The sequence below is a fragment of the Xenopus laevis genome, chromosome 3L (genome assembly GCF_017654675.1).
Source record: "Xenopus laevis strain J_2021 chromosome 3L, Xenopus_laevis_v10.1, whole genome shotgun sequence".
NCBI lineage: Eukaryota > Metazoa > Chordata > Amphibia > Anura > Pipidae > Xenopus > Xenopus laevis.
In genome coordinates this window covers 115,392,639-115,405,661 of record NC_054375.1, presented here as the reverse complement: position 1 = coordinate 115,405,661, position 13,023 = coordinate 115,392,639, and the positions used below count along the sequence as shown (strand labels likewise).

Below are 13,023 nucleotides of genomic sequence, written 5' to 3'. Positions count from 1 at the left end.
CAATGACCTGGTCTTTACTGGTTAGAGATCAAATCCAGTGAGTAGCAGTTTGATGTTGTGGTTTGTAGTATGTAGTTAAAGAAAAGAAAAAAAATTTTCATGGAAAAATCTATTGACCGATGGTCCTGACACAGACAGGCCAACCTCCGACTCCACCCTATGTTCTATTTATCCCAGAGCCACTTATAGGCTGGGTCAGACTGTAAGTATGCATAACCTTTTCTGAATCACCTCCTACTTTTCAGGTGAGAAGTTACACCCCCTAAACCCTTGAATATAGCAACAGGTCATTTGCTCAGTCTTCATATGGGACTTTTAGCCTGTCCCTTTTATCAGATACCTGATAGGATATTCATGCTTCTGTCTGCAGCAGGTTTCTAGTTTATTGTCTATTATTTTTTATGATTGTTATGATTATTTTTTTTTAATATAAAACCAAAAATCCATCAAAAATGTTGAGACACGACAGCAACATGCGGTGGCGGCTACCACTGATTTGCTTCGCGTGGGAGATCGCAATGATAGTTCTCTTTGGAGTCTTTGTGCGATACAACATTGAAGCTGATCCTCACTGGCCAATATTCATGAAACGCGAAAACATCACCAGTGACGTTGAAAATGACTTTTACTTCAGGTATCCCAGTAAGTACCTTTCTCTAATCAACTGATATCTTAAGACCTGTATAAGTTGGTTAAATAGTGGCGTCTATACATTGGGAAGTATCATAGAAAATGCCTTTTTTGACTATGTTATAATTTGTCTGCTGTAAGTTATCAGCTACATCTTCCTCCATCTCATTACTAACACATGGCTGAGGGCTGTAGTTTAATGAACATCCCTGATTTATGTTACAGAGCTATTACACTGTAATACTTCTTATTGCTTATAAGTGGAACATATTGGATATACTGTAGCTTATGGCAAATAAGGACAACTTGGCATGGGTACTGGAAGTTATAGTTTGGCTATATCCGAGAGTCTCCAGTTTGCCCATTTTTTGCTTTCATTATCTATACATTAGGATTTGATGGTAGATTTTGATTGTTCCTTGTGAAGTTCATACATAGAGTTCACCAGCATCTTCATTATATGAGAAAGATAAAATATAGAAGAGCTGAAACTTTGTGCTATTTGAAAATCTTTGCATCCCTTCAGTGGCAAACACAATATGCATGTTTCTCAGAACCAATGCTCTTTTAATAACCCCATACAATGACTGCTGAAAAGTGTGAGAATTATGGCCTTTGTCAATGTCGCATCTTAATAATCAGGAATATGCACTACAACCTTTTCATTCTTGGAGTTTTGGGAGCTGTAGTTCAGTAACATCTAGCATTTGAATACCAGCTAGAGGACTGTAGGGCTGCAGTATACAATGTTTCAGCAGAAGGTCCTTATAGTTTTAATGCTGTAACATTAGATGAGTGTATAGGATGCTGTTAAAAGCAGTGAAAAAGACCTGTCCTCTTTGACTTGAAACATTTCTAGTAAATCACTGTGTCCTTGTTGCATAAATAATAAAATAATAACTAAATAATTGTTTAACCAAATTCTTTATTGAAGTGCAAACAATAACATTTATGCCTCGCAGTCCTTCCATAAAGACATACAGCTGCACAATAGGCAATGTGTGGATAAGCATCCAATGAAGCTGGGATAAACAACCTGATAAATGCCACATCACATATTAATCCATTTTCCCCAAATTGTAGATAACCTGCTGCATTTCTGAGAAGAAATTCAACACTATTAAGGTACAATGTGCAAGCAGTTAGTGCATGTAAAGGCTTGTGTGGATAACATGGACAGTACTTAATCTGTATTTGGTGCAAGCGCTGCCTTGCAAATTCATTACTAAAAAGTAAGACTCTCAAGGAAATCAAATTTCAAACAGAAAGAATAAAATATTATCAGCTTCCTTAATTTTATTGCATTAAGGGGATTTAGGTTCCACTGGTGCAGAAGATCAGCACTGCTAATGCTAATGAGTGAGACAGTGCCTTGATACTGGTAGATAAATATAACCATACCCTTGGTATAATGATGATAAATCCCTATATTGTGATGATTTTATACACCCAGAGAAGTGTTGTTCAAGCAGTTAATACTCACCTTAGCAGCTCTACTCCGTCAGTGTCCTCTTGCTGGGAGTACAGATGGGTGTGTAGTTGGAAGGAGTACCAGCCCATGTGTTCCCAGCACAGCACTGAAGGATGGTTACTGCTGTTGAATGCTCACTTTCTCTTAGCATCCCATTTGATGATTGATAGGAATTGACACAGAACTATCAAGTACACAATGAGCAGACTAAAGGAATACATAAATACAGAATACACAGCTTACTGGTCTGACCAGTTTTCTGCTTTGGAGCTTCTTCCTTGGTTCGACCCACCAGTGCTAATCTTGCTTTCTGCGTGACATTTTTTGCAGATGTTCTATTTACTGAGTGACATTTTGATGATAAATGTTAAAACTGACCTCTTCTTATTTAAATTAAACAGGTAAGTGTTTGTCCAACACTTTCCCTTGTCTTTTCTCACACACAAACCAGTTTGGTTGTGTGCTCATGTGCTGTAAGAATGTACTGTAGCTTCTCTTTCACTAGTAACAGTAACAATGTGATAGCCCAAGGCTATTTACTCCTTGCCCAAATATGATAAAGTACACACATTTCCTTAAATAGAATCTCTCAGATAAAGTTATGTTCACTTATTTGCGCTTATGTAAAATAATTGCTTAAACACATCTAAGTGAGTGAAACTATCATGCATACCTGATTCCATAAATAGAAAATAAAACATAATTGTCTGTCTGTGCTCCCTGGGATGATTTTCCCACCCCCTTAGGCTCACAGTGCAATACAACCCCTTTCTAACCTTGTTGTGAAGTGATTAGTTCTGGAGCTTGAAACCAGTTCACAATGGAACAAGGTGAGAATTGAGAAAGAGTTTGAATGACACTATGAACCTAAAGGGGTGGTATATGGTTCTAACAAGTATTATGGTTTCCGTTCTGAGTGGAACCCACCCAACAAGGTTCCCACAGGTACCTTAAGATTGTAAGCTCCACTGCATCAGTGCCATATAATTAATAAATTGTCATTTCCTTCATGCCTTACATGCTATCTAGAGTCTCTCCGTGCAAAATGAGTAAAAAACCTTTAACAGTTTCCTTCGTTATGTTGGGTGTGGCTGTCAGACTTGCAATTATACAGCTCCACAATGTGCACCTAAGTATCCAAGAAACCTTCACGGACGAATCTGACAATTATGTCTTATTGGAAAGTTATTCAAGGGTAGCCCATGACTGGATGTTGCAAGACATTTTTAGGGTCCCTAGTCATGAAAATGCCCCATTAGCACCCATTCTTCTTTTCTGCTGCTGATTCACTGCACATACTCTGGGATGTGCTGTATATATAGAATATAAATGTCACAGTACAAGATTGATTAGTAAATATTGCAGATTCTCATGACATGGCAGCTACAAAATCAGTACAGTTTGCATCAGAATAAGCCATATAGCTTATATGACAAACAAACCTCATTTTTCTACTTGATGATTTGTGACGACTGGCCAGAAGAACTAAGCCCTAAAAATAAATATGGACAAAAATGCCATGTTTTATATACTGCACTTATTGCACCTTCCCAAAGTTTCAGCTTCTCAATAGCAGCAATGATCCAGGACTTCAAACTTGTCAACAGGGGGTCACCATCTTGGAAAGTGTCTGTGACACTCACATGCTCAGTGGGCTCTGAAGCTAAGCTAAGCCATCACAAATTATCAAGCAGAAAATGGGGTTTGCCTGTAATATAAGCTGATGCTACAGGGCTGACTATTAAATTCTGATGCTAGTTGCACTGGTTTCTGAGCTGCCATACAGTAATTATCTGTATTAATTACTTATCAGCCTTATAGTGTGACATTTCTATTCTATATGTACTGTATATTGTGAGTTGGTCGCTAAGCTCAGTAAGTGACAGCAGCACAGAGCATGTGCAGTAATTCATCAGAAAAGAAGATGGGGAGCTACTGGGGCATCTTTGGAGACACAGATCTTCCCTGCTAAAGGGCTGTGGTTACTTTGGGCTGGTATTGAAGTTTAAAACATAATGTACAACATTTATAGCCTACTTATTTAGTTAAGCTTTACTTCTCCTTAAAACGTAACTTCTCAACAGCAGCCCAGAGCACACTGAGCATGTGCGTGTTACTGACAAAATCCAACATGGTGAGCTCCTGTGACAATGTTGAAGTTCTGAATCATTACAGTTAAATAGATGCTGAACCTTTGAGTTAGTGCAGAAAGGTCAGTACATAGACTATGGCCTGTACAACAATACAGTATTCATTTTTAGGAGCTAGTATTCTTTAACACTATTTGGAGCTACAGGTTGACCAACTCTAGTACAGAGAATGGCATTCGAGATTAGCAGATGCACATATACAGGTATGGGATCCGATATCCAGAAACCCGTTATCCAGAAAGCTCCAAATTATGGGAAGGTTGTCTCCCATAGACCCCATTTTAATCAAATAATCTAAATTTTAAAAAATGATTTCCTTTTTCTCTGTAATAATAAAACAGTAGCTTGTACTTTATCCAAACTCAGATATAATTATTCCTTATTGTAAGCAAAACCAGCTTATTGGGTTTATTTAATATTTATTAATTTTCTAGTAGACAATGTATGAAGATCCAAATTACAGAAAGATCCATTATCCAGAAAACTCCAGGTCCTGAGCATTCTGGATAACAGAATGCATAATTTTGTCCAAGTAGACTGCCTTCGTCCATATTTTTTTTAAAAAAAATCAATATATTTGATTCAGTCTAGACTGGAAAAAAAACTCTGTTAAACTGAGAGGCAACAAAACACAGAAGCATAAATTGTGCCATAGGATCCCAAACTGACAGCATGCGGTGGCTAAGACAAGTGGTCCAGGAGATTAATCTAGGGTTGCTACCTTCCCTGGCTCCTTACTCTGGGCAGGGTTTCGGTGGTGATATCACAGGGGCTGGGACTATGATGTGGCCAATCACCACATCAATCGCAGAGAGTCCAGGTGGCAACCCTAGATTAATCGCCTGCTACAAATTTCCTCTTCTGCGGGCAATTTATCTCCTTCACCTACTGACAATATTAAAAAATATTAGTGAATTGCTGGTGGTAAAACCCATGTGTCCCTTTGATCTCCTGAAGTCGTCTGATGTTACCTCAAGAGTAAACTTCACGTGACTTTTGAAGACTGAAGAGACACATGGTTTTTACCACTCATAATTCACATTTGGAGGAGATTGCTGTAGATTTGTAGCAGGCAATTAATCTCCTTGTGGACCATTGCCCTAAAGGAGCAGGACATGAGCTCAACTAGAAGATCCTGAGACTGAGTAAGCACATTGGAATGTGGACATGGTTCAAATTCTATTTTTTTAAACAAAGAAGGTGGGTGTTTCAGGACAGTCTACAATTGGCTAGATGGTATTCCTGTTGTTGTAAATACCTTTGTTTGTATAAGTGTTCCATTCTGTTGCAATGCATAGCTGTGAACTCTCACATAAGGAGCACACTGTCAAGAGACAGTCATCATTAGTAACCCTTCATCTCTAAATGCTTCTGCCCAACCACTCCTCTTAATGTTTAAGCTCTTCCACTTCATTCTCTGTTTAAGTTGTCTTTAGAATATTTTCTTAATTGTATGTATCTTTTTTGTAGTTTCTTAGGAACAAGGTAGAAAATATGGAAAAAAAGAACTTGTTTCAGCCCCCTATCTGGACTTTTTCTGTACTGTTCTATACTGTTTTATTATGAATTATTTGCTTAAAATTCTATGGGAGATGGTCTTCCCGTAATTCTGAACTTAGTGGATAATTGGTTTCTGGATAAAGGATCCCACACCAATATATCTTAGGAGAACAAAATATCTGTACATTTGTTACTTCTATGTGAAAAATATTTTAGGAGTAGTAAACGATTTTTTTTAAAAATATAAAATATTTAAAAATAAAATATATAAAAATATATATATATATATATATATATATATATATATATATTATATATATATATATATAAATATATATATATATATATATATATATATATAATATTTATATAATAAATAAAGTAGGTCCAATTACCCATAGCTTAAAAAGTTGTTTTTTTATTTTGTGATAAATATATTTTACTACCAAAGCTGAATTTCAGAGCCTGCTAACTCCTCATATATTCCATCATGTGTAGCTATAAAATTCTTCTTCTTCTTCTCAGGAATGGTTTGCAGCATTTGCAAGCTCCATGTAATAATGGGTGTGAAAGTCACACCCTTAACAGGCACATATATATATATATATTGCTGGAATGCTCCTTTACAATTTTTTTGGGCTGGTTCCATAGATTATTATCAACAACTTCCCCTGGAACTGAAAGACCACAAAACCTTTAAAATGTATAGAAACACCGACATGCAATGGAAGCTGCCTTTAGTTTGCTTCTTATGGGAAATTGCTTTGATCGTTCTATTTGGCATTTTTGTGCGGTACGACTCAGAAGCAGACCCCCACTGGCCAGAGATTAAGAAACAGAAGAACATTGACAATGATATTGAAAATGAACTTTACTTCAGGTATCCAAGTAAGTATAAGCCACATCAAAATGTCCTACTTCGTGTGCCGAAGAGTCACATGAATTTAAGGATTCAGTTTGGCCAGGCACTAGAATCCTGCTGAAAAAGACAGAATCCCAAATCAAATCCAGGATTTAGATTTAGAATATATATATATATATAATTTAGTAGAAATTTAGTATTGTACTACTTGTAATATACTTTACTATATTACTATAATAGGTGCTTGGATATTATTTTATATTTTTTTTAATTTTGAAGAATTTAGGCAGGGAGGTCAGCTCTTGGCACACTGTGGGGCACATTTACTATGGGTCGAATATTGAGGGTTAATTAACCCTTGATATTCGACCGTCAAAGTAAAATACTTCGAATGTCGAAATTCGTGAAACGGCAAAAAATTTGCGAAACGCGAATTATTATGTTCGCATCAATTTTGACACCAGCATTAAAGTCAATGGGCATCAGAATAATGTTGATGTGCGACGGTTTTGATGCAAGTGACTTTTGAGTGAATTTTCGTGAATTTATTCGCCGGTGGCAAAACATGGAAGTTTGCCGCATATTTGCTCGTGGCAAATTTATCCGCCCATCACTAGTTGTAAACAATGCAGCTATTTGATAAAGTGCTGCTGGAAGCAAAGTGTTCAAGGCAAAAACACCCCTAGGGTTATCCAGTGCTCTAGGGGCATTGATATCAAGGGAGGAAATCTTGACTGTCAGAGAGCCGTTGCTCAAAAAGAAACTTGTGTAGTTCACTATATAGCACATGAATATCTTCCACTATTTTTCACGCTACCCCAGTTCCTGCTCAAGTGTAGTTGACTTGCTCCACTTTATACACAATGTTCTTCTTGCACTGCTTCATTGTTTCCTAACTTCACTGGAAGGGTTCACCTAACAAGTTGCATCGCAACGCATTAAACAAACGACAAACTCCAAAAATTGCAATTTGCACCATGAACACAGTATGTAAATGAGGCTTACTGAGTGTGAATATGACTATAGTGGGGTAGGGGGAAAAATGGGTGAAGTCCAGATTTGATCAGTAAATTCACTGCAATGTCACCATTAATGGCATTTAAGCTGGACACTCCACCCACTGCTTCATATTGGGAACCTAAATGCTAAAGGAAGAAGAAATGTAGATTTGCATTTGGCATAATTAAAAGAGAAATAAAACACATTAAATTAAAGTTGCACCTCCTTATTTGGAAGGGCATGTAATGCCTTTAAATCATTTCATCTTTGAATTATATTGTTAGCATGACAAATACCTGCAACATTGCAACAGTCTGCTGCAAGGGAACATTCCCATTACCAAAATGACAGGAGTCACTAAAACCAGATTTATTTCTTCCCCTAATTGACCTGACACACCTCTGCTCTGCACCAATTGGAATAAAGCTAGCATGTTTTTGCTTACTCTTGCATGTGAGATGAGACCGTAAAGGCAAAAAAAGTTCTCGTTATGTCAGTGTGATTGTTATATGCAAGGTACTTGATTTATAAGTACATTTATAGTCAGCTGATTTTTGGACGAGACTTGTATGCAGAAATCATTCACAGTAATAAAGACGACATTTAAATATGCTTTTAGAGTTCAGTAATAAGCATATGTCTGATAATACAGTGACTTACAAGCAACACCACTGTAGCCACCTAGAATGGTTCTCCTTCTAGCAGTTGTAATGAAATATCTAAAGTGGTGAATAAGAGCTATAACTCTAAAATGCAGGTCACTGCAATTATGAGAGGCAGCAGTTATAGCAATACCCACACCATTTACAGTTTTTATGTTTCTGACATTTGTTCAGAAAACAACCACACAATTATTATTACCAGATAAGTTGGCTATTTTCCATAATCACTCCAATGCATACTTACTGAAGTGCCAGAGGGAACTCAAAGGGGTCGTTCACCTTTAAGTTAACTTTTAGTATGTTATAGAATAGATAATTCTCCACAACTTTTCAATTGGTCTTCATTATTTATTTTGTATAGTTCTTGAATAATTTGCCCTCTTCCTCTGACTCTTTCCAGCTTTCAATTGGGGGTCACTGACCCCAGTTAAAAAACAAATACTCTGTAAGGCTACAGATTTATTGTTAGTATTACTTTTGATTACTCTCCTTTCTAGTCAGGTCCTCACCTGTTTATATTCCAGTTTCTTATTCATTATTCAATGCATGGTTGCAAGGGGAATTTGGACCCTAGCAACCAGATTGTTTAAACTGCAAACTGGAGAGCTGCCGAAAAAAAAGCTAAATACTGTAACTCAAAAACAACAAATAATAAAAAAATGAAACCAGTTGCAAATTGTCTCAGAATATCACTCTCTACACTATACCATTGTTTAATTTTCATTTTAAGGTGACCAATCCCTTTAAAGCATGGCAGGCTTCATGGTACCAGACTACAATGTCTTGCTTGCAGGTCAGGGATGGTGGTTCTGCTTCATCTGGAGCAAAGGACCTTGTCTATCCCAGCTGAAGGACACATTAAACATATAAATAGTTATCCACTCGCATATTTCTGAAAAATGCAGGGGTCCAGGAACACATGGCCCCAGCTTCGGCTTAGGGGTGGTTGCAGAAACTGTTATTCCAAAGTTATATACAGGCTGGCACAAGACTTGACCCATAGAACTAAGGTGGTGCAGTTAAAAGATGTTTAAAGAAAAAACATCTTAACAGTAGCAGCCTGTTCCTGTTGAGATGCTTTTTCTATAAATAAACACTTATGTGACAGCCTGTACATAACTTTATAATAACAGTTTCATTACAAGTCCTTGTTGTTTTAGGAAAGGAACATATAGTTCTTCCCACTTTTACACACTCCTTATTCAGCAACTAGCATATGGTATGTATCTATATATAACAATATGTAAAAGCTTGGGCAAATTCCAGCATCTACAAGGCTGGGAAGTTGTAACTGTTGTGCACACAGTAATGGAATGCTATTTTGTTCTACACAAAAACATTTTTCCCTTTTATCAACCCATCAATAGTGGCAGTAGGCTCTGTGTTCCTTTTACCCATGAGAAAAGAAAACAGACAGCACACTAACTAAACTGTAAAATATTAAGCACATTAGATACCTCTGCACAAATAAAATATGATTCATGTTGTTTCACTAAAGCTTTCTTAAGCCCAGTTTTGAAGTCTCTTTTTTCTTCTTCTTTGCAATAATTTGATGAAAACACTCAAGTTGACAGTGAAATTGATGAAAAACAATTCCATATGTAATATTTTATGCAATTGTTAAGCACTGCTAAGCACTTTAAACTTATATAATTTTTCAAGTTTGATTGGATGTGGGCATATTAATTATTGATCTAATAACAACACCCTATTGGAAAGGATATAAATCATTGTGATGTATAATTGATTCTAATGTGGACAATATCACTATATGGTTTTAACCTTTTTACTCTATTTAATTGAATGAATTGTATTGCACTGCACTTTAATCTTAATTAACTTAAGTTATAAGTTATATAATGTATTGGTAAAAACAAATAAATTATAGCACTGCACTTTATAATTTATATTTCCTGTGATTGCTACGAGACAATCAGTGGGATTGCACGTTAATATATTTATGTACAATTATCAGGTTGTTGGTATAATTGAGATAAGTGACTGCTGAGTGAGATTGAGTAAGCGGGGTACTTTCTCTTCTTCTATATCATAACTTTACTTAGGTCATAAATGAAATTTTTTGAACTGGCATTCTGGCCAATGGCTGATGGGTCACTGCATTTATATGTGTGAATCGGCAGCAATATGGTAAATATTATACCAGGTACTTTCCTGGGGTAAAATGATTGTTATTATATGATTCTGTTATCTGTAGTGCTAAACAAAACACTGCCCTGACAGTAACAGATGAAAAAATATTGCTTGTTCAATCTTTTCAAAGAGTTCGGGTATAAACAGACTTAATAAAACAGTGGTTTCTTATCTGCTGTTAAATGGCATGTTCCTGTGTTGTTATTTTTCTCTTATTAAAAGAGCTAAAGTGACTTTAAGTTGTTTAATTGTGATTAGACACACTCAACTTGTACAGAACTGCACATTTTATTTATTACAGAAGGTTGCTCTTGCCTTAATGGCGCTGTTAGTCTTTAAGCAGGACCCAATTTACTTGAATCGGTTCAAGGATTAATAAATAACCACTGACCGTTTAACTTAACTTAAATGTGCTTGATCGTTATCAAAAGTGAAAAGCAAATTGCATTTAAATTCAAGATCACCTTGACTTGCCGATGGCCAACATAAGAACTTTACTTGTACCAAGGTGACGGCTTTGATATTGTGTTATACATCATACATATAGACTGTACTGAGAAAGAAACATGTATGAAGTGGTGATTAAAATGCCAACAATGCCACTGCCTTAACACTGCAGTACTTACCTAACAAGTTATTACATAGATAACCCAATAGAATTCTCAAGTATTTCACTGACCAGAATATAACCCATTTGAGTCTAAATTTTAAATATGTATATCCTGCTGAGAGCTCTGTGTTCCAGTAGTTGGTTGGGACTCGGGGTTTTCCGGATAGAGAATTTTATCGTAATTTGCAGCTTTAAAGCTTAAGTCTAGAAAAGCATGTAAACATCAAATAAACCCAATAGGCTGGTTTTGCTTCCAATAAGAATGAATTATATCTTAGTTTGGATCAAGTACAAGGTCCTGTTTTATTATTACAGTGGTAATGGAAATCATTTTTAAAAATCTGGATTATTTGGATAAAATGGAGTCTATAGAAGATGGCCTTTCCAGAATTTGTAGCTTTCTGCATAACAGGTTTCTAGATAATGGATCCCATACCTGTATGTGTATTAAGATTCCAAGCAGTAGCAGTAGCTTTAAAAGTTTTCTGTGCATTTGATAACAAAATGATCCACAGTCCTGCCTTAAGGTGGCCATACACAGGCCGATAAAAGCTGCCGACAGACCGTGTCGGCAGCTTATTGGCCCATGTATGGGGCCCCCCGACGGGCTTCACCGATCGAGATCTGGCCTTAGGGCCCACAATCGGATCAGCCCGGTATTGCCCACCTCAAGGTGGGCATATCGGAGGGAGATCCGCTCGTTTGGCGACATCGCCAAACGAGCGGATCTCTCCATGTATTGGCACCTTTAGGCTATTTCTTATTTCTGTGTTCATACTGCCAGAATAAATAAATACAGTTATTGACTAAGAAGTGTTTAAAAAGTGTTGCATGTGTGTATAGTTAATACCTTTATAATACTCAAGAGCCATGAATATCCTGTAAATTCTATCCTTAAAAACGGTGCTTAGTGATGTCATCAGTTATAATCGAACATGAAAGTGTGAAACATGTGTATTATAATAAATAAAGTACTCCATGTTGTAATGAGGATATTAGAAGTCACCTCGGAGTTCCTCTGAGCTTTTATATTGTCCTGGAACTCCTTGGTAATTTATAATATCCTTTTATTTTACAATAGGGGTACTTTATTCACTATATAATGTGTATTGGGACAAAATGTACTCTGCACCTTAGACATGTGCCATATATGAATACTATGCTTTCAGGGAGAAAAGCATCAGTCTAAAATTGCTTCCATGAAAATGCATGGGAAAATTATTCCTATATCAGACACTGGTGGTAATAGGCAGTAATTCTAATTCCCTTTCCATTATAGTTCTAAAGTTGACATCAGTAGAAATATGGGAGGATGGTTATACAGTATAACCCATAGCGTGGACATCTAGTTTGGGAGATAAATTGATTGCTGTCTGAATAATGAACGACTAAATGCATTTTCAGAGGTCATTGTAAAATCTCTCTTCTATCCACCCCTAGGTTTCCAGGATGTCCATGTAATGATCTTCGTTGGCTTTGGTTTCCTTATGACATTCCTTCAGAGATATGGCTTTGGCAGTGTTGCCTTCAATTTTCTGCTTGCCGCCTTCGGGATTCAGTGGGCCCTTCTAATGCAGGGCTGGTTTCACACATTTGTAGATGGGAAGATCCTCATTGGAGTTGAAAGGTGGGTAATAATAGTAATTAAGAAAACAATGAACGAGTATATATCTGAGGCCAACCAGGGTTTCCCGACCATTTTTACCCATGAGCCACATTAAAATGTACCATTATAATGTAAAATGTATAATGTAAAAAGTTGGAGAGCAACATTAGCATGCAAAAAGTTCCTAGGGGTGCAAAATATTGGATGTTATTGGTAATTGGTAGCCTCCATGTGGACTGACAGCCTACAGTAGGCTCTGTAAAGCAGTACACCTTGTTTTAAATGCAACCAAAACTTGCCTAAAAGCCAAGCATTTGGTGAGGATGGTGAGGACCATATTGCTCATGAGCCACTGGTTGGGGATCACTGCTCAATCCATAAG

General features: G+C 36.7%; 1 protein-coding gene across 1 annotated transcript in view; it reads left to right on the top strand.

The window, feature by feature from the left end:
- Positions 1–18: 18 nt before the first annotated feature.
- rhcg.L (Rh family C glycoprotein L homeolog) overlaps positions 19–13,023 on the top strand; it is a 35,668-nt gene continuing 22,663 nt past the window's right edge. The window contains exons 1-2 of the mRNA XM_018253209.2: positions 19–642; positions 12,476–12,662. Coding sequence (XP_018108698.1) covers positions 453–642; positions 12,476–12,662 — 377 coding nt within the window. The 5' untranslated portion in view covers positions 19–452. The remainder of the gene's footprint in view (positions 643–12,475; positions 12,663–13,023) is intronic.